Below are 21,843 nucleotides of genomic sequence, written 5' to 3'. Positions count from 1 at the left end.
ATGTAACTATGAAGTAGTGGTGTGGATTTTATTGTGTGATTAAGAATGCATGGACTCTTTGGGGCACAATTATTTTTGTTTGAATGGTGTTAAACACCACCTTTGCCACCATTCTACAAGGGGAAAATGCCCTCACTAAGAAATGGCCAAGAATCCCTCTCCCCAATCATTTGGTCATTTCAGTTATGTAGAGGTGTGAAATTTTTCTATTTGAGGAAGGAAAGCACACACAATACTAAAGTATTTCCCTTCATGAAACTCATGAGTTGGTACTGATTGTGCAATTTGTTTTCTTCACTATATTTTACTCATTAAGTCTTTTGGTTTCTTAGAATTGGCTTTCTGTTCTCTATTTTTCCCTTGGCCAACTTCGACTTTGTTGCAGAATGTTTTGAGTGGCATGTATTGGTAAAGTTTATTGCATATTGTTAATGTAACAAATTCTGTTTAGTACTTTTCATGCTGTATATAATTTTAATATGTGTATGGTCTGATCAAAAAGTTCTAAACTTTATTACAAAACAAGTGGTGGATGTAGAGGGCTAAGATTGTGAGTACGCATGGGGGGGGTCACCATACTACTGGTTTGAGCCACTTCCACTCCACCAAACTTGTGTGAAGAACACAAAAAATGAATCAGAAATCTTACAGATTTTAAGAATTGCTGTGGTGATGCTTGTTTAATTAAGGCTGTCATTGTTGTTGTTGTTATTTGGTTTTTAGGAGCATTAGCAACTAAGGCCATATTGCTCCGGGGATAGGCAGTGGTAATTTCCTGACCTTTCAGCATCCTCCGTATTTGGTGGTCACGGGCTCGAACCCTGGTCTGATCAAGAAGCGTGTGCTACGCACTGCTGCTCCTGCCAACCTGGCTTAAGGAGGCACCGTAAAGCTGTCCTTTATCAGTGGATGAAACGTTTCCAAGATGGCTAAGAATCTGTAAAAGATGATATGTTCAGGGCCACCTTTATCTTCAAGTGGTTGCATGAAAAATGTCTTGATTGGGAATTAACCATACAAGAACTTGCCACTGAACTGGGAATCTCTTTTGTATCATGCCAGGTGATGTTGATAAAAAAAAACCTTGAAGTGTGATATGTGTCAGAAAAAAATTTTTTAGTACTGTGCAACAAGCTGAAAAGAAGGGTGGAAATGTACTCTAAATTCTTCCTTTTTGTTGTTAATAGTGATGAAACATGGGTGGTATGGCTATGATGTGAAGACAAAATTCCACTTGGTCCAATGGAAGTCAAAATAAAAGCCCCTATGTACCTTGTACGCACAAAAGATATTTTATGTGAAAACATCTTTGATGAAAATGTGAAATGGAAATTAGTATTAGCATTAACATTAGTAGAGGCATACGATGCAAGAAAGCAAACTTATGCAGCATCAGCAAAAAAAAAAAAAAAAAAAACCCCTCCCATTTCACTCCTCCATCTACCAATCAAATATCTGCTGGCTAAAGGCAAATTGCCGCACATCTATTCTATAACTGTCTTTCCTCAATTTGAATCTGTGCCCCCTCAAGTTCTTAATTTGAGCAAGAGGAAGAATCCCATCAGCATTCAGTTTGCTCAACCCATCCAAGGCCTTATACACATCAGTCAGATCACATCGCAGGTGCCTACTCTCCAGGTGCTGCAATTTGCAGAACTTAAGCCTTTCTTGGTAAGAGCACCCCTTTGTTCCTCTCACCAATCTTGTTGCCCTTCTTTATATTCATTCTAGCAACTCTACATCCTTCCTAAAATGAGGCCTCCAGACTTGTATACAGTACTCTAGGTGTGGCCTGACCATTACCTTGTATAATGGGATAATCACCTCCCTGTCCCTGCTAGCAAAATTCCTATATATATATCATTGACAAGACTCCATGGCCTGTCCTGGCACCCCCTCTGCACTGCTCAGCAAACTTCATATTTGACTGCACAATTACCCCCAGGTCTTTTTCACTTTCCACTTCCCTGAGTGTAGTACCACACAGTTGGTACGTTTCTCTTGGGTTATTGCTACCCATATGCAGTACTTGGCATTTGTCAATGTTAAACTTCAGTTGAAAATTTTCAGCCCATTTGCCTAACTTATTTAGATCCAGTTGGAGTAGCATACTGTCGGTAACAACCCTGCCAACCTTTGTATCATCTGCAAACTTGAACATTAAACCTGATATACCTTCATCAATATCATTGATAAATGACATTGATAAATTGATAAATATACAAAACAACAATGGGCCCAACACCAAACTTTGGGTAACTCCACTAATAACATTTGTCCACAAAGAGCAGTGACCATTGATTACCACTCATACTTTAGATTACAACTCTCTGCCATCTCTCACTCAACCATCCCTTTATCCAGTGTAGCAACTTACCATTAATGCCATATCTCTCCAATTTGCATAGCGGTCTTCCATGTGCAACAGTATCAAAAGTTTTCCCGAAATCCAAGTATATCATATATAAAAATTATTTTTGGTATTCAGTTCCTTTGTGACCACATCATAGTATCCAATCAAATTGGTCAGACAAGACCTCCCTTTAACAAACCCATGCTGTGTGTGAACTATTACTGTAGTCTTGTCTAGATGATCCTGCAATGCTTCCTTAACCAGTGATTCCATTATTTTCCATGGAACACAAGTTAAACTAGTAGGTCTATAGTTACCTGTGTCACCTTTTGAACCTCCTTTGTGAATTGGCGATACAATTGACATCTCCAGTCCATGGAGACCTCCCCTGAGTCCAAGAAAGCTCTCATAAATATGGCTAAGGGTTTGCTAACTTCCTTTGCTGCCTCCTTTAATATAACTGGTCCATCCACCCCAGGTTCCTTTTTTGTGTTTAACTTCAACAATTTCTCTTCCACTTTGCTCTGAGTTATTACAAAATCACTTAGCTCCCTGTTAGAGTTTGATAAACCTCTGGTACTCCCCTCATTGAATAACTCCTCATGTGTGAATGTAAATGCAACATACTCATTCAATTTATCAGCTACCTGAGCATGATCGTCAGTAGTCAATCCATCTATGTTAATTGGTCCAATCTGATTCATCCCTTTCCTTGTAGAGTTTACATAAGTAAAGAACTCTGCATCCTTTGCCAAGAATTTCTCATAATCTGCCTTCGCCTGCCTAACCTCCTTTGTGACTTGATTACAGTAGTTTATATCTTCCATAGGCTTCTGTGTCACCTTTATATGCATCCCATACATTTTTATTCTCTGCCACAAGCCTCATTAGTTCATCTGACATCCATTTAGGCCTAAACCTTGAACAGTATTTCTTAGTTGGAATGAAGCCTAGTAGCCTCCAAAATTAAGTCCCTGAAGGCTTCCCATTTAGAATTCAATGTTGGTAACATCATCAGTTGATCTCACTGTACAGAATTTAAAAACTGTCTGAGACCTCTGTAGTCACTTTTACGAAAGTAAAAGCCCTTTTCTTTTAGCCTTGATGGTAGTTACATCCTTAAGTAATTCCCAAATCAGTACATTGTGATCACTGTCACCTTTATCTGCAAATTCTTAATGCATGAATAATCACTGCTGATAATCAGATCAAGAGTATTACTCCTTCTGGTTGCCTCTCGAACATGTTGCTCTAGAAAACAGTCATCCAATAAATCCACAAAAAGTATTGCGAGTGGCCGAACCACAAGTTCTAATCAATATCTGGAAAGTTAAAATCCCCCATTATAAGACATTCTGATTTACTGGACCACTCTATTTCTCTGCACAATTGCTCATTATACTCATCAAATTCATTAGGCCTATAACACACACCTACTCTCATTTTTCCTTTCCCAGTGCTTATGTCACACCACAGACTCAACATTGCATTGTCCACCAACATCAATTGGATGCACTTCCTTACATTTTATGCATTTCTTAACTAACAGCATGACTCTTCCATGTGTGAGAATTGTGAAAATTTTTTAACCATTCAACATATTTTATCTGAGTTTACACATTATAGACACGAATGTGTTTTATATTTTATAGCTTTTAGTTGTCTGACTGAGCCTTATACACTCAGTCAGATTTTATCCAACAATGACTGCATGTTAACCATTTTTAATTATTTAAAGTCCTTACACCTTTTACTCTTATTTAAAAATGTATCTTTTATATCTTTGATATACCTTTATTATTAGACCTTTTGACATAGCAGCCTAATTTGTTAGGTCACTGAAATCTTAACTTTTTTTGTTTTTCCTGACTTGGTTTTGCCACATTATAGCCTTAGTTGCTAATGCACCAATAAAACCCAAACAAACAGGATTTTTGACGACAAAAAAAAAAAAAAAAAAAAAATCCTGTATTACTTTGCCCCCATATGATTGTTTTCTCTTTGCAAACTTAAAATTAAACAAAAAAAACAAAGGTCTGATGAGATTACACATATCCAACAGAATGTAGCAGTGAAACTCAACCAGTTCACAGTTTAAGATTTTCAGCAATGCTTCTTGAAGTATCCGGAACATTGGGACACTGCCACATCATTTTAGTCCTAAAACTTTTTCATCAAACTTTGTAAATACCGTGTGCACTTTTGAGACTTAAGCAATGAAAACCTCAGCTATTTATTGCATTGTTCATTTATTATGTGCCCCTTTGATTTTAAGTACAAATTAAAATAAAATTTATATAAATCAAAAGAACTGAAATCACATTTATTTTGTAGCTGGCAAGAGAGCATCAGAAATACATGCTGCAGTTTGGATTCCTGATCCAGAAGCACACACTTGTATGCACTGCAGGAAAGTACAATTTACAGTCCTGAACAGAAGGGTAAGCACCATCTTCTGTAATTTATTTTAATAAATTGAGTAATTTATAGCAAATGAAGTTAGTTAGCACAACGTCTTTTTTCTTTACGGCATTGACCTTTTATATTTTGAGGCTATTGCTACAAATTGCTGCAGCATTGCATTACAAATAAACAGTACTTAAAAGGAAAGTATTGTAAACTATGTATTTCTTAGGATAGCAGTTTGAATGAATGAGAAGCTAATGCTAGGGCAATAAACTTAAATAATTTAACAATGTGTAAGAGTAGTAAACAATATAAAAAAAATAAATAAATAACAGTGTGTGTACCCTGTATGCATGAAAGACGTTTTATTTTATGTAAAAATATCTATGGCGGCACTAGAGTAAAACCGGGGCAGGTGTTAGGCTGGACGTCGCCCACCTGAAAAGCTGAAATGGGTGCCCCTGCATTGCAAGGTGGGCACCCCCAAACATACGAAACTTCATACTAACACTTCAAAATGGCACTCACCTTGTAGTGGCACCCACCTGCAATGTAGGCCTACTTCCGCTGGCCCTGAGTAAAACCATTAAAATTTTTGAACAGTTTGATCGAGACTTACTTATTCTACTTAGAAGGTTGATTTTGATTAAAATCTTGAGAAGCAGGTTTCATTAAAGTCTGCATTTTTTCTGTTCACTATGTTTTTGAACTCGTTCCTTTTCAACACGAGAGGCTTCTTCTTTGGCTTTGAAGCTTTTATTCTTGCATAATATTACTACCCGCTACTTACTCTACCTAACATAATATGACTAATGGAAGTTTGCTGTAACCCAAAGCAGGGATAATGAGCCTTATTATGATGTATATAATGTATTTAGGAAGGATATTCAGGAGAAAGGGGTGGGCCATTTTTCTTGTCAAAAGTAGCCCGTGCATGATGAGAGCATTTCCAGGTTCAGAACTAATACATACCAGCATTGAGTCTAGTATTAGGTTGTAGAAAGCAAAAGCAAAAAGAATGGGAATATGCTACTGACTAGAAGCCTTTCAGAGTATTGATGTGAGCCTCTGTAAACAGATGGAATGGGTGAGTAAATTCAAGTGCCTTGTTATGGGAGATTTCAGTCTGCTCCTTAGTAATCCTCCTCAGTTGGGAGGAAAAACTCACCACGAGCATAAAAATTTTTAAACAAACTGATTGCTATATATTGTATTAGAGTAAATGTTATAGGAAAGAATATTCTGTACCTTGATGATCACCTCTGATCCCGATAGTATCATTGGGTTGACAGTACAGGAACCATTAGTATGGAGTAATCATTCAAATACACTAAGGTGGTAGAGGATGAGTGAAGTCTTAGTTATTGGGTCCCGTCAGGGAAGCTTACACTTGAAAAGTTGAAGATCTAACTCATAAACATGATAGATGTCAAAAGGTGTACAGAAATCAAATGTAAGTCATTTAAAAGTGAAGTTTTCAAACTTTTAAGAGTGGGAACCACCATTAACCTGGCTGCAGTCACGCTCTTGATCATAATGAAGACAGTTGCTCAGCACCTAAAAAAAATGCTCAAATTTGTATTTCTGGAAAAAGAGTTTTTTTTTTTTTTTTTTTTTGGAATTCTGTTTGATGTGCACTAATGCTTGATCTTTTATTAATGGAAAAGTTGCAAAACTTTTTAAATGTGATTTTTTTCTAATGAAAAATATCTATGTTAATTCTGCTTAAAATAAAAGCTAAAATCATGAAATATAATCATGAAACTATTAATCACTTCCATTTACCAGTTCAGAAACCTGTTAAGCATGTGAAATTCAAACTTATATGTGCACACATATTAATATGTTTTGTCAGATAAATAAAGGAATAAACAGTGTTTATTCCTTTATGATGCAAGAAAGCAATCTTATAAAGTATCAGTGAGAACAAAAAAATATAAAAAAAAACCTTCTCACTTGACCTGGTCCTTTTCCCCCCAATAATTTGTCTAATTCTTCCTTGAATTTATTCAAACTACCCACTGTCTGAAGGCAGACTTCCACACATCTATCCTGTGAGTTAATAATTGAAACAGGAAATCATTTTACATCAGTAATAATTGAGACAAAAACAAATTGTGTGTAACAGTTAAATGTGAGGAATCTAATTTCAGTAGTAAATGCATTACCTAATGGTAAAGAAACCTACTTGTTTATATTACTCTGAAAATGAAACTAGCATAATGAAGTAGAAGGCAAAAAAAGTCATACGAACAAAGAAACCTGCTTGTGTATATGACTCTGTAAATGAAACTAGCATAATGAAGTGAAAAGCAAAAATAGTCAAACAATCACACTGCACCTTACATGTGCTTTACAAGTATAATTCCAAATAAAAAATAATTGTTCACTTTCAAATAAAATTTTGTCCCTATTTAAAGAAGATACTGAAAGTTTCAGCCATTAACCTTACACAAAAGCTAATGTGCAAGAGTAATTTTGCAGAGGACTTGTCAGGTCCTGCTGTAAGGATAAGATCAGTTAGTGACTTGAGGGCCACTAACTGATTTTATATACTATTTGTAAGATTTAAGGTTAGCAAGCCTAAGCATTAAAATTAGGTAGGCTGGCAAGTTTCATAGAATAGGGTCACAGTAGACTTTTTTGTAGATTTAAGATCCATGGTTTATGGGAGTGGATAAGTTTTTAATGTCTGCACATATTTCTTAAATCACAAGTCTAATCCTGCACACTTTTACTAGGGTTAATTCTTCAGAAAGTGACTATGTCACTTTCTTTAATTTTTAAATATGGAGAGATTAAATCTGACTTTGAGTGTTTAGCTATGGAAAAAAAAAAAAAAAAAGAACTTTAAGAACTCCTAACTCATTTCATCTTGTGGCACTTTCCTTCAAACTACAAATGATTTATTTCCATATGTAGTTGTTTTTCAAATGGTCAGAAAACTTCCTGGCTTTATTCAGAGATATTTTGGTGGAGACACTTCAGTCAATAAAATGCTTCCACAAGACATTCTCTTCACACTCTGTTCTGATGGTAGCCAAACATTGAAATCTAGCTTTAAATAATTGCCATTATACCACTAGACCTTGTTTGCTTTGGTGGGTAATTAAGTTTTCGTTTGCTTTTATTGACAATCAGAAGCAAATTTGAAGTATATTGTTCAGCATTAATTTTATGAACAAAACCAGGTAGCATTCCTTGAATTTTTTTTACCTGTCTAAAAACTGATATTTTTATTTAACTACAGAAGTAGTGGCCACATCATTTATCCATCACCTCTAATAATTTGTCTAATCCTGCCTTAAATTTCTCCAGCCTACCCACTTCCACAAAAAACACCAAAGGACAACACCTAGAACCTTCACCAAAGGTTCTACTGTAATAGCCAAGTTACAATTGCTGAAGAAGCAAAGGAGAAAACAGCTGAAAAATGTGCAATTGTTGTTAAAATCGCACATTTCGCAGTTGTGTGATAGAAATTAGTAGTAACCAGATTCTAAACTTACAGAGGCGAAGTGTTTTTGTTTCAAGATTGAGATGACTTGTCCAACATGCTGTTCAAATGTTTTATTGATGTTCCTGTATATTGCCAATAGAATTCCATGACATATCTATCATCCTGTCTGTTCTGCTCAGAGAACATCATGTTGGACTGTACAATTACCTCTAGGTTTTCTTTGTTCTCCACTTTTGATCTTGAGTAAGGTACCATGCAATTGATATGTTATTCTGAGATTACTGCTACCCAGATGCAGTACCTTGCATTTATCAATGCTCAATTGTCACTTCTTGGCTCATTTGCCTAGTTCCTCTAGGTCTTCTCACATTAGCATAACATAATTCTGTAATAACGTAAATTCAAGCACACTGCTAACCTTTGTTTATTAGCAAACTTCAACACATACTTTATATATTGGTGCATGAATAAATACTGAAAACAGTAAGGGGCTTGGCACTGAACCTTGAGGTACTCCACTAATAATCAGTTGATGAAGAGCAAAGGCCATTAATAACTACAAGGTGTGGCAATAAGGTTCCCAGACTGATGCTGTCTATGTCATGTTTTTTAATGAGTTTGAAAATAAACAGAAGTGGTATATTATGGTTTACACTTCTTTCAACAGATGATGATACAGAGATTGCAACCAGTAGGCTGATAGGTTGCAAGTAACAACCAGTTTCATTAGTAGCATTAACATTCCATATCACAATTTTGCAGTGGAGCAACAGATGAATATCAAATTTTGCTTTAAACTGGGAAAATCTGCAACAGAAATGCATGCAATGTTAAAAACTATTTATGGTGATGAAACGTTAAGTCATACCAGTGTGTTTGATTGATATAAGCAGTTCAAATATGGGTTTGAGAGGTTGACACACCCAAAAAGTGGGTGTGTCAAACTCTAAAAATGAGGACAGAGTTGCAAATGTTCAGGACACTATGGCAAGATGTCATCTTTTGACCCTCAGAATGAAGGCCAATGAGTTGGATGTGAATAATGAGATGATACATCAAATTCTGCATGAAGATTTAGGGAAAAGAAAAGTCTGTGCAAAATTTGTACTGTGTGGCCTTACAAATACAGATCAACAATCTGTTTTACTCTCATACAGATCAACAATCCATTCTGCTCTCCCAATGAGCGGAAGCATTGAGGAGTATCATCATGCAAAGATTTTGTCCAGATTTGTCAAGACAATTCTGATTTTCTTGACTGAATTGTCACTGGGGGGAGATGAGTGTTAGGTGTTTAAGTATGACCCAGAGACAGTGTCAGAGCTTGCAGTGGACTACAAAATTATCACCAATGCTCAAAATGTTTCATTTACTGAGGTCCAGGATCATGATGATGCTGATTGTGCTTTTCAACAAGTGGTGTGATTCACAAGGAATTTGTACCCAAAGGTGAGAGTCAGTGCTGCATTCTACGTAAAGGTGCTTCAGAGACTACTGAAGTGTTTTTCCCATGTATGCCACAATTTCGATAGAAAGGCAGCTGGTTCATATTGCATGACAATGCCCCTGCCCATTCTGCACTTGTGATGTTGAAGACATTTGTGACGAAACCTGGCATTGTCAGGTTTAACCATCCATCCTACTTTCCTGATCTGGCACTACAGGACTTCTTCCACTTTCCTAAAGTGAAAACTGCCCACAAAGGAAATATTTCAGGATGTTGAGGACATAAATAAAAATGTAACTGCCGAATTGAACATCATCTCTTTGGAGCCTTTGCTGACTGACTCTTTTCAGAAACTTTTAAATGGTGTAATAAGTGCATTCATTCAGGTTGTGATTACTTTGAGTGAAAATAGAACCATTTTTGGAGCCTTTGCTGACTGACTCTTTTCAGAAACTTTTAAATGGTGTAATAAGTGCATTCATTCAGGTGGTGATTATTTTGAGTGAAAATAGAACCATTTTTGAGTTTTTTTGCTTTGTATTTTTTTTATTATGCCAGTCTGGGAACTTTATTGCCACACCTTGTATTCTCTGTCTTCTGCCACTCAACCATTCCTTTATCCATGGTAGAACTTGCCCTTCATGCCACATTACTCAATTTGTGTAGCAGTCTTGAATGTGGAACAGAGGCAAAAGATTATCTAAAATTAAGTATATTATGTCAATTTTTTTACATCCAGTTCCTTTGTATCATAGTAGCTGATCAGTTTGTTTAGACACGACTTTAAAAATCTCCCCTTTAAAAAAATCTGTACAATGATTTCTGGATAACTACATTCCTGTCAAGATGATCCTGCATTACTTCTTTGCTTGACTCCATTATTTTCCTGGAACAGAAGTCAAGCTTACAGGTTTGTAAGATCTCACTTTGTCCTTACAGGTCTGTAATTACTCATTTTGTCCTTTGTTTCCTTCTCCATCCCCTTTGTGAATAGAGAAGACATTAGTAGATCTACAGTCTCTAGATACCCTCCTGAATCCAAGGATGCTTTCATTATTATGGCTAAAGGTTTGCTTACCTCTTTTGCTGCTGCTGCTTTTAATATAATTGCATAGATTCTATCAGCCAGGATGCCTCATCTACTTTTAGCTTCAGCAATTTTTCTTTCACTCTCCTCTCAGCTAATTCTACTGCTTCGAAACTTAATGGATGTGCCAATTACATGAAAGCAGCAGCCCCTTTTATCTGTGCACAAAACACACCAGTCTTTGACTTATATGCCACTTTCTCTCTCTCTCTCTCTCTCTCTCTCTCTCTCTCTCTCTCTCTTCTGATTGACACTTTTGCTCAGTTGATTTTGTTAAGACTAGTTATTATTTCAACGAGTGCTTACTACAAGGGCAATGCTTGACAATTTTTTTCTCAATCTATGTACTAGATTTAAAATGAGAAATCACAGCATTAAAAAAAAAACCCCAGTTGTGTGCAATTTCATTATAATGAGGTAATAAACACAACATATGGAATCAAACTGCTATGGTCATCCTATAAAAAAAAATGCATTAACCTTACTTATAATAGGTAACATGTCAGGAAGTAGTTTGAGGCAAGAAAGCAAGTGTATGAGCTTATGCAGCATCAGCCAAAAAAAAATCACACCATTCCCTCCAAATGCCTGTCCAGTTCCTCCTTAAATTTATTTAACCTATCACCTTCCACAACAACAGATGGAACTCATTTTGCAGTTAACATTATTTGTTATTTGGTTTTTTTAAGGAGCATTAGCAACTAAGGCCATATTGCTCCGGGGATATGCGGTGGTCATTCCCTGACCTTTCTGCATCCTCCACATTTGGTGGTCACGGGCTTGAACTCCCGTCTAATTAAGAAGCGGGTGCTACACACTGCTGCTCCTGCCCACCTGGCTATGGAGGTGGCGCAGCAGTTAACATGAATCTGTATCAAACCTACTGGACTCTTAAGGAATTTTGAAAGCTGCACAAGCTGCCTGAAGTAAGTACTTCCTAAGGAATTTTTAGAGATGTGCATACTGCATTATGTACATTCCAGTGTTCTCCCCAGGACCTATCGAATGGGTGCACTGCCCGGCTAAAATTTAAGCGATTCTCGCAGTATCATATGGTACTGATCTCAAATAATATTAATTCAAACATACTATGCGATCGAGGTCAATGCGAAAGGGTCAGACACCAATAGAGCTGGAATTGTGATTGGACGCTGAAAGATCGGTAGAACTCAGCTTTCCGGTACGTAACCTACCTACACAGTTATAAGACCTCCCACTATTCGAACATTGTGCTGACGTCATGTGGCCATCGCATAATTTGACGCTGCGAATCCAGATTACCGAAAATATTGTTGTGTGCTTTATTGAGTGTTGGGCTGTCAATTGACGGCGTCGATATGTTGGTTGAATTCTGTGATTCACCGAGTCAACTCAGATTCACTTTTGTTATTCATATCTTTTGGACATTTTCTGAATTGACTTAGTGTATCGACTCACTCACTCTGCAGCGATCTCTATGGCAAGATGAGTACAATAAACTTGCTATTCGCAGGGGTTACATTCCTGAGAAATGCCGCGAATACTGAGTTATGGTGCCCATAGTAATGAAAGGGTTCCCTTCCAAAGTATGAAATATATTAAGAAAAACTAATCTAAAATTTTGTCTATGTATGTATTATATGTACCTAATATTACAGTGTCTGTCTTTTGTCCATTTTATCTATGTATGTATGTATTATATGTACCTAATATTACTTCATAATATTACAGTGAAATACAAGCATAAGGTATCGAAATGAATATAAGAAACAATTTAATATTAAATGTAACATTTATTAGAAATTTCAAACAAATCTTTCAAAAACATGGCATTCTCTTCCAAAACAACCCAGTTTTGTCTGTATTGAACACCTGTTCTGGGACATATCCTTTGTCCGTAATTAATTTTTTTTAAATTCAGTCGGGAAACTTTCTGCAGCCACAAATTAAGCTGATGCAGAGTGGCCTACAAATTTCGTGTTATGTGAAGGCCATCGATTTTTAAACCTTTCAAACCAGCCTTTGCTAGCTAAAAAAAACTTATCCCGCCAGTGCTATTACCAGTTTCACTTAAGTGTTGATAAAGGTGTTTTGCCATTTAACAAATGATGAGTGAACTTAACGAAATTTTATTTTGAGTTCGGTCTTCTATTCACAGGTTTAAAGCCTTTTCCATTTTTTCTAATTTAACATCACGAGTTACAGAGCAAATTTTTGAGGCAATTAGCACGTTTTCACAGACGCGACAGCGGATTTTTTCTTCCGATTTCTTGATTGGTCGTACCTTTGACTCATTGATTTTATAATGTTTTGCCACTGATGTGACACTTTCACCATTAGAAATTTTGTCTAATAACTCAATTTTACTCACTAATTTCACCACCTTCTTTGATCTTTTCACAGTTCCCATCATGTTATTTATAGCCATATATTCATAGGGGTTAGAAAAGAACTTGTCCACAATAAAGTCACTTTCTTTTACACACCCCAAAAAGTTTTTATTTACACTAACACACTGCAAAATGGGCAGATTTTTCACTTTTGTAAGCATATAAATTAAAAGCAAATTACAAAACCTTCCTTGACAAGTGCATAACACATACTGAACAAGGATTAGTGGGAAGCATCTGTACTCGCAATTGTGTCACCCCTCATCCACTGAGCACTTTTGACCAGGAAAGATGATTTTTGCCAAAGCCATATTTTTTATGGCAGAAAATGTTCACGGCACTTTAAAATTGGCATTTTTTTAGGTTTCATTTTATATTTAATCAGTGACTGCGAATAGTGGGGATTTACTGTATTATAATTCAGTAAGCTAGTACTCCTCCACGTTAAATTCTGTGAAGTGTTAGATGTATTGTTTGTCTTGATCTCTGTACAGGAGCACAAACATAATAATATCTATTGCAATAAAATAAAACAAAATAAGAACCCATAATGAGTAAGAAGTTAAATCAGAAAAACATTTAAATTTAAACATTTTTCATTATTTTTTTTACATTGAATTCTAATAACATTGTTTTTTTAAATTTGTTATTAAAAATTTTTACTTTTTAAATAAAAAGTACATTATTTGTTAAATTTAGTGTGTTTATGTATATACATTGGAATTTTAATTGTTCAGTTAAATTATGCAATTAATTTTTGCTCTGGATTGCTTAAGTCACATTTATAATATTGCGAAGAATTGCATGTCTTCACCTGGCTACTTCATAATGCCACCCGGCTGGCAAAATTTTCTAGGGAGAACACTGCATTCAAATAAAAACACCTAGAATGCACAAATGAACTGCATGTTCAACTTGTCGATCACATCTTTCTGTGATCATCACATAATCATTCCTGCTTCCATAGTTACCCTTCTCTTGCTAGTGCTCACACACGAGTTAAGATTATCCATCTTTCTATGTACCCATACATACTGCAATTTTTATCTTGTTTTTAGTTACTAGTTTGCTTTGTAGCCTTTATATAAATCACGAATTTTAACCATTGTTAACACTGACTTGCATGCTGACTTGTTGCTGCATTTAATATGTATGGTGCATATATAAGGCATCTCAAAAAATATTGCATATTTTTTGTAAATTTATCCCCCTCCCCACACACCTAATGCACATAACCTAATGTACCAAAATTTTGGTTGAACTCTTACTTTTGATTAAAACTGTAAGAAATGTTTAATAATCGTGGAGGAAATTTGAACAACTGAAATTTTGAGACTGAATGTTACCTTGCAACATTCTGTATTCTTTCCCCTAGTTATTTACAATTTAGGAAGTTCTGTCTCATTTCTTCTAAATTAGAACAAATGTAGAGTGCCATCATTCATTCAGTTTATCCATAAACTTACCAAGTCATTCTCTTCCTCTCCCACCCCACTTCCTTCCACTCTGATACAGTATTGTTTTGTGTGTATTTCTAAAAATTTATTCCTGATATTCAAGTGAAATTAATAAGTTTTTTCTATCTTCCCAATCCCCAGCCTATCCCATGGTAGGATGCTGCAGATTCAGCAGCCTTTGTATAGGATAACAATGTAAATAAAAGAAAAAAAAAAAAAAAACCCAGAAAACTGAAGTACTTTTATGAATGCTTCTTTTTATTGGCTTTGCAAATTTATTGCTATTACTTTATCTTGCGAAAACCTTTTTTTTTTTTTTTTCATCAATAAATGGTTTTATATGGTCAGTCTGGAAAATATTTTTATCTTATTTATTTTTATTTTTTTATAGCACCATTGCAGAAAGTGTGGTTCTGTAGTGTGTGGGCCTTGTTCAAGTAAAAAGTTCTTGCTACCTTCTCAATCATCAAAGCCATTAAGAGTTTGCCTTAGTTGCTATGATACACTTTCCAATGTCCGTTTTCCTCCTACAGAAGGAATTGCCAAAGGTAAGTATAAATGAAATTCAACATATTTTATCTGTATTTAACCATGACTTATAAAACATGTTATGATTTTGAGTTACTTTATGTAACTATTTTGCACTTGATTAACGTTTTTTGTCAGGAGCTGATTTTTTTTTATTATTTTTATAGGGCAAGAAGAACTAAAAAGTCCTGATTCATCTGGAGATGATTCTGATGACAATTCTGATGAGGAAAAATCAAAAACCCAGAGAGAACCAGATGTGATCAAAGGATTAGAAGATCTAAATATTGACATTAAGGTATGTTATAAAACACTTGCTTCTGCCTTTGTGGCATTTACATCTATGCTGTTGTCACAGTAATGTGGGAATTTTTCTAGAGATTATGAAATCAAAGGTTAAAATGTTGGGTTTACAGATATGATTAGAACATTAAAATTTCACGACTCCACCAATGGTCACTTGCCTCTCAAAAAGTCTTGGCTTGCCAGGCTGTAGTGGCTTCTTAATGCCCTTGGATAAAAAAGAATACATTACATGATAAAAAATAAATAAAAATGGTTTTAGCTTAAAGCTGTTTAAACATAAATTGCATGAATAATGAAAGGAATTAAGCAATAGGTCATGAAAAGTCTAGTTGTGAAAATTTGGTCAACCATTTGCTCAGATTTTATAAAGGTTGGCAAAACTGACTTGAAGCCGGAGAAATATGCTTGCTCTTGAAATTGGGCATATTTGATTGGTTCGAGCCCTTTGTGGCTTAGCTTCTTTTATCTCTTATGGTCCTACAGCACACTATGACCTTGGATGCCATAATTGGCATCCTAAGTCATTGTATTGTAGGATCATAAATGATAGGTTTCCTGCTACTTTTTTAATGTTACTAGAGCAGTCTCACTTCCCCATTTCATGTCTAGTTCCTGATAACCTGTTATCTGGAGTAGTAGTAGTAGCCTAAAAGAACGCACAAAGACAGCTAACTCGCTATGCCTTCATAAGTGTCATGAATAAATATCAGAAACAAGGAATTCAGTACTGAACTCTTCTTCACCATTGTTGTCCCACTGCTGGGCAAAGGCCTCCCAAAATTTTCCATCTTTTTCTATCCCATGCCGTGGTGGCTAGTTTCCTCCTGCAACTCCTTCAACTTGTCCCACCATCTCTTCTTTTGTCGACCACTGTTTCTGTGTCCTTCCAGTGGTATCCATTCAGTCTCTGTTTCTGTATCCATTCAGTTTCAGCTTTACTCCATCTGTTATCTTCATTTCTCATAATATTACCTGCCCATTTCCACTATAATGTCCTTAATACTAGTTCTTTTACATAGTTCTTCAGTTCTAATTCTGTCTTTATATGACAGACCCAACATACTTCTTTCCATTGCTTTTGTCCTAATTGTAATTTTCTTTCTTGTATCTTGGTAAGGGACCAGGTTTGCTCCGTAGGTGAGTACAGGATTTATGCATGTATTTAAGAGCTTTCTTTTTAGACAAACTGACATTTCTTCTTTCATATAGTCCCAAAGCATCTAGTATTTTTTTTTTTTTTTTTTTGTCATTTGTGAAAAGATAGAATTTGACCTAGATACTTGAACCGATTAACAGATTCGATTGGTATGTCATTAAGATCTATAATGGGGTGCTGTTGGCAATTTGTCATGATTTTTGTCTTTTCAAGGTTGATGTCTAAGCGAGCATGTGCACTTTCCTTCCTCAATTCATCTAACATTTCCTGCAATTCCTCTGCAAGAACAAAACGTTATCATCTGTGAATCTTAGATGGCTTAGCTTCTTTCCCAAGATATTAATTCCTCTACTTTCCCAATTTAGGTTTCTGAAAATATACTCTAGTGTAGCTGTAAAAACTAGGTGGTAGATGACTCTCATCAATCGGTGCAATACCACCACTTTTCTTATTGGAGGCTTGAAGTGGTTGGAACCCATGTTTAGTCTCCAGAGCAAAGTTCTGGTCAACCCCCTTCCCCCCCATCTCTTCCATCATGCAGTATGATTGATGTCCTTTGAGGTTATGATGAACACCATGGCAAGATCCAAATTTCCTTACATTTTGAGGGTATAGCTTTAAAACGGTTTGCAGGCCAGCCGCTAGTTACTACACCAGACGAATCCTATTGGTAACTCTCTAGAAAGCTTCCAGATCAGCTAGTGTATAATCTTGCTGCTTCTACTCCTCCAGATAGTGACTGGAGGGCGTCCGAGTAGTGTGTATGTGGGGGGGGGGGCATTGTCGAGGCCATGTTATGTTAAGGATCTGGGTATATTCTTACAATGTGTATGCCATATCCAAAAATTTCATTACTTCATACAGCATGTCCCCCCCCCCACACACTTTTTCTTACTATTAAATACACCATGAATTGTCAAACTAATAGAGTAAGCTTATCTGCGAAAAGATCTAAACCTCCCAAGCACTTTCTAATTCATTTCACAAATATACGTGGTCTCAATTCTAATCTCGACAATGTCCATTTCCACTTGCAGTCTGCCAAACCACATGCACTTTTTCTGACAGAATTTCAGTTATCAGTTGATTCAACTACTGCTCATCTCAATTGCCCAAATTATTTGCTGTATGATTCCTTTCGCCTCAAAGGCGGTATTTGTACATATGTCCGTTCCAGTATTCCCTGTCAGAGACTTGGTAATTTGGAATCTCCTCTCTTTGATCTTCTCTGGCTTAAAATCTTTCTACCTCATTGTGTCAAATTCATCTGTTGTCTCTATCGTTCTCCCAACTCCACTAATCACTTGGTGCTCTTTGACTTTCTCTCTTTGCAACTTGACTTTCCTCCAGTCCAACTTTCCTAACAGTGAGGTAATTTTCATTGGTGATTTTAATATTCACAACTCCAGCTGGCTTCCGTTTTCTAGTCACACACCCAGCTGGTCATGATGCTGAGGCTTTTGCAATTACTAATGACCTTGCACAGATTGTTCATTTACCTACCAGAATACCAGACAATCCTAATCATACATCCAACACCTTTGATCTTTTTCTCACAAAACAACCCTTCTAAGTACACGGTCGAAGTGAGTGGTCCATTAGACACCTCAGATCACAACTTGGTGATTGTGTCTTCTCCAATGGAGCCTTTATCTCATGGCTATTCCCAACCTCGTGTTGTTTGGCCTTACAAGAATGCAAAATGGGATGACCTGCGAGATTTCTTTTCCTTGGTCGGATTACTGTTTCAAAACTTCTGATGTCAATGTTTGCTCAGATTGTGTCAGTGAAATTATTCTTGCAGGAATGGAATCCTTTATTCCATACTCTACCTTAAAATCTCATCCTTTATCCAAACCTTGGTTTTCCAATAAATGTGCTAAGGCTGTTCAAGAAAAGAATGTTGCATATCGTAATTGGCTTGTTTCCAATTCTTCAGTGTCAATTTCGGTATAGATCAGAGCTATCGACAATTGTAAAACAGTTATTAATCAGTCCAAACTGGATTTTGAATAGGCTAAGAGTAGAAAACTTGCTTCTTGCCCTAATGGTAGCCGAGCATTCTGGTGTCTAGCCAAAGGTATTGGCCACAACTTTTGCCCACCTCTATCAAAACCAGATAGTTCTATTGTCACTTCAGCCAGGGATAAAGCTGACCTGCTAGCTTCTCATCTACTAAAGATTTTATTACAACACCTCCCACTATTCAATGCCTCCAGTGATTTTCTGTCAGAAGGATTTTGTCCAATCTTGATGCTAAGAAAGCTCCAGGTCCCGATGTTATTTCTTCACTTGTTCTCAAAACTTGTGCTCCTGAACTTACTCCTGTTCTTTGCTGCCTTTTTTTCACTTTCTTATTCCAAAGGTGTTTTTCCTTCTGCTTGGAAATTTGCTCATATCCAGCCAGTTCCAAAAAAGGGAGATAAATCCCTCTCATCCAATTACTTCTACTCTTTCTAAAGTAATAGAGAAATCAATTAAGTGCCAACTCTTAAACTATCTAGAAACCTTCTGTCTAATCAACGACAAACAACCCTGTATGGATTCAGTCCGCACAGGGTTATTTGTCGTATGGATTCAGTCAGTGTCACTACATTGGTGATATTCTGGCTTGTGTTACCCATTTAGGAGAAATTCAATGGAAAAGTTCAGTGAAACACAAACAATTGCGCTTGACATCTCAGAGGCTTTCGATCATGTTTGGCATAAAGGTCTTCTAAACAAGCTTCCATCTTATGGTTTGCCAACTGTTTTTTGTAATTGGTTATCCAGTTTTCTCTCTGATCGCTCACTGAGGGTGATGATAGATGGCTCTGTCTTCTAATTTCTCCGCTAATGCTGGTGTCCCCTGAGGTTCAGTTCTTTTCCTCTTGTATATTAATGACTTTCTATTGACTGGAAATCCTATCCATAGTTTTGCCGATGATAGCACATTGCATTCCACTCTCCATTTTGAGAAACCTTGCTTTGCTCAATCAGCTTCAACTTCTTGAATATCCGCTACCAATTCCTTAAATGCCGATTTCCAGGTAATTCTCCAGTGGGACAAAGTAACTTAGTTGATTTCAATCCTTCTAAAATCAATCCTGTCTCATATCTCGCAAAAAGGATTCTTCTGCTCCTATGCTTATCTTTGGTGACACTCAGATTTCTATGCAAAATGATATATCTCTTTTTGGGACCCTGACTTCTAATCTCTCTTGGCACAAGCACATTACAAATATTGCTTCCTCTGCAACTAAAAAACATGATTTTTTCTTTTGCTCTTGCCATTACTTTTCTTTCAAACAGCTGTACACTCTGTACAAATCGCCAATCCGCTCTACCATGCAATATTGTTCCCACATCTGGGGCGGTGCCCCCAAAACCTCTCTCTCAGGCTTCTAGATTCCATTCAGAAGAGGGCAGTTAGGTTAATTAATAACTGATCTCTAACAGAATCTCTCCACTCTCTACCTTATAGATGTTTTTTCTGCTGCCTGCCTTTTCTACAGATACTTCCACGGCCACTGTTCTTCTGAATTGGCTTCTATAATTACCGCTCTCTCTTTCAAAACAGTACAAACATGTGCCGCCATCAGCCAACATCCATTTACTGTCCAACTTCAAACTCACAGAACCAACTTTTCATCTTTTCTTCTATTTTCTGGAACAACATTCCTTCATATGTATTTCCTGAAAATTACAGTCTACAGAAGTTCAAGTCTAATGTTAACAAATATCTTCTTTCATCTTCTCAACCTTCAGCCCATGCACAGTACGAAGTACTATAGGTTCTAATACCTCTCATGTTTGGGATTTTGATAAAAAATAAGTTTCAGTGAGATTAGGTCACCTCGTTTGATACCTCTCTTAACCTGGAATTTCTCTCCCAATCTATTCAATTTTATTTGGGCTGAGCTGTTCTTATAGATTTGCTGTAGTATGTTGATGTATTCTGTTGAGGTACCCTGTTGATGCAGGGGCACCGAAGAATACTCTGTGGTTCACAGTCAAAAGCTTTAGTGTAATAAATAAAGGCCAGGTAAAGTATCTTGTTGTATTCCTGGTACTTATCTATTATTTGGTTCAAAGTGTGTAGGTGAAAAACCTTTTCTGAATCCAGCTTGTTCCACAGGTTGGTTTTCATCTAGCAAACAGGAAATCTGTTCTTGAATTATTTTGATAAAATAACTTATTTTGCAAAATCAAGCTGATACTCACCTTTACTGAGATCTAATTGAAACTGCTTCACTGAGATCAATAGACCTTTATAATAGCCATTTAGTTAGCTCACAGCTTATAACTTAAAACAGGTACACAAGATTTTATCTATCAGTACAACATTACTAAATTAGTGTATCTTGGTATATTTCTGTGATATTTAAGATTTATCTGTTAATCAGAATGAACTTGCATTGATTTTTTTTTTTTTTTTTTTTTTTTTTTAAGCCAATGTTTTATGGGGATGCAGATGCAGTTGTAGTAGCTGAAGTTGCTGAAACTGTTGAACCTTCTAATGAAGCCACTAGTACTGAAGAGGACAACGAAACAAAGCATTCAGTTTCTACTTCAACAAACTGTGATTGAAAAGTATTTTTAGAAAGGAATTTTAATATTAACAGATGGAGTGAGACTTTCCTATGCTAGAATTATAGTTTGACTTCACATCTAAGGAAATTGCCATCAAAACAGTCCTATGTGCAGGCCCAGAGTTGTTAATATATATAGTTTTGCAACAGTTTGTAGGTCTCTTCAGACTGTTAATAAAAAATGACTTCCACTTTGGTGCTGTCTTTGTATATCCTGCCATGGATAAAGAGGTATGTATTGGTAGCATTTGTACAGAGGATTTTATATATGAGACCATTCACTTTTGATTCTGAAATATTTTAGGATCAGATCACTGAACAGAAGATAATGTACCATGGTATATATTTTGTTACTGAGCAATAGTATTTTACAGCTTTGTAAAGTTGTAATAAGTGTGATTTTATTTTCTCCCTTAGTATTTGCATTCATGGGCTGAAATCTTTCATGTTGCTGAATATTTATCAATTCAACCAAAAGCACATATAGAATTTTTTTATATATATAAATTTTGATTGTTACCTGATAAGCACCGTTTTATGAGATTCTTTGTTTAATGAGAGCCATTTTGATTGAGAATTTTTTTCATCTTCTCTTGCAAAATCAGTTCTTGGAAGGTTATAAAAGTGAGGATCTGAATTCTTGAACTGAAATAAGTAAAATGCTTTCTCGTGAAAATTTTAAAATTAATTTCATAAAGTGAAT

The 21,843-nt window shown here is 36.1% G+C and overlaps 1 protein-coding gene across 1 annotated transcript in view; it reads left to right on the top strand.

Moving 5' to 3' along the window:
• rush (pleckstrin homology and FYVE domain containing family member rush hour) overlaps window positions 1-21,615 on the top strand; it is a 67,302-nt gene extending 45,687 nt beyond the window's left edge. Inside the window, exons 6-9 of the mRNA XM_090374857.1 lie at window positions 4,688-4,794; window positions 14,971-15,127; window positions 15,275-15,405; window positions 21,001-21,615. Of these exons, the coding sequence (XP_090230983.1) occupies window positions 4,688-4,794; window positions 14,971-15,127; window positions 15,275-15,405; window positions 21,001-21,138 (533 nt within the window). The 3' untranslated portion in view covers window positions 21,139-21,615. The remainder of the gene's footprint in view (window positions 1-4,687; window positions 4,795-14,970; window positions 15,128-15,274; window positions 15,406-21,000) is intronic.
• Window positions 21,616-21,843: the final 228 nt, after the last annotated feature.

Source organism: Mastigoproctus giganteus, chromosome 5 (genome assembly GCF_048544385.1).
Source record: "Mastigoproctus giganteus isolate SK-2022 chromosome 5, ASM4854438v1, whole genome shotgun sequence".
Taxonomy (NCBI): domain Eukaryota; kingdom Metazoa; phylum Arthropoda; class Arachnida; order Uropygi; family Thelyphonidae; genus Mastigoproctus; species Mastigoproctus giganteus.
This window is presented reverse-complemented; position numbering and strand designations above follow the sequence as displayed.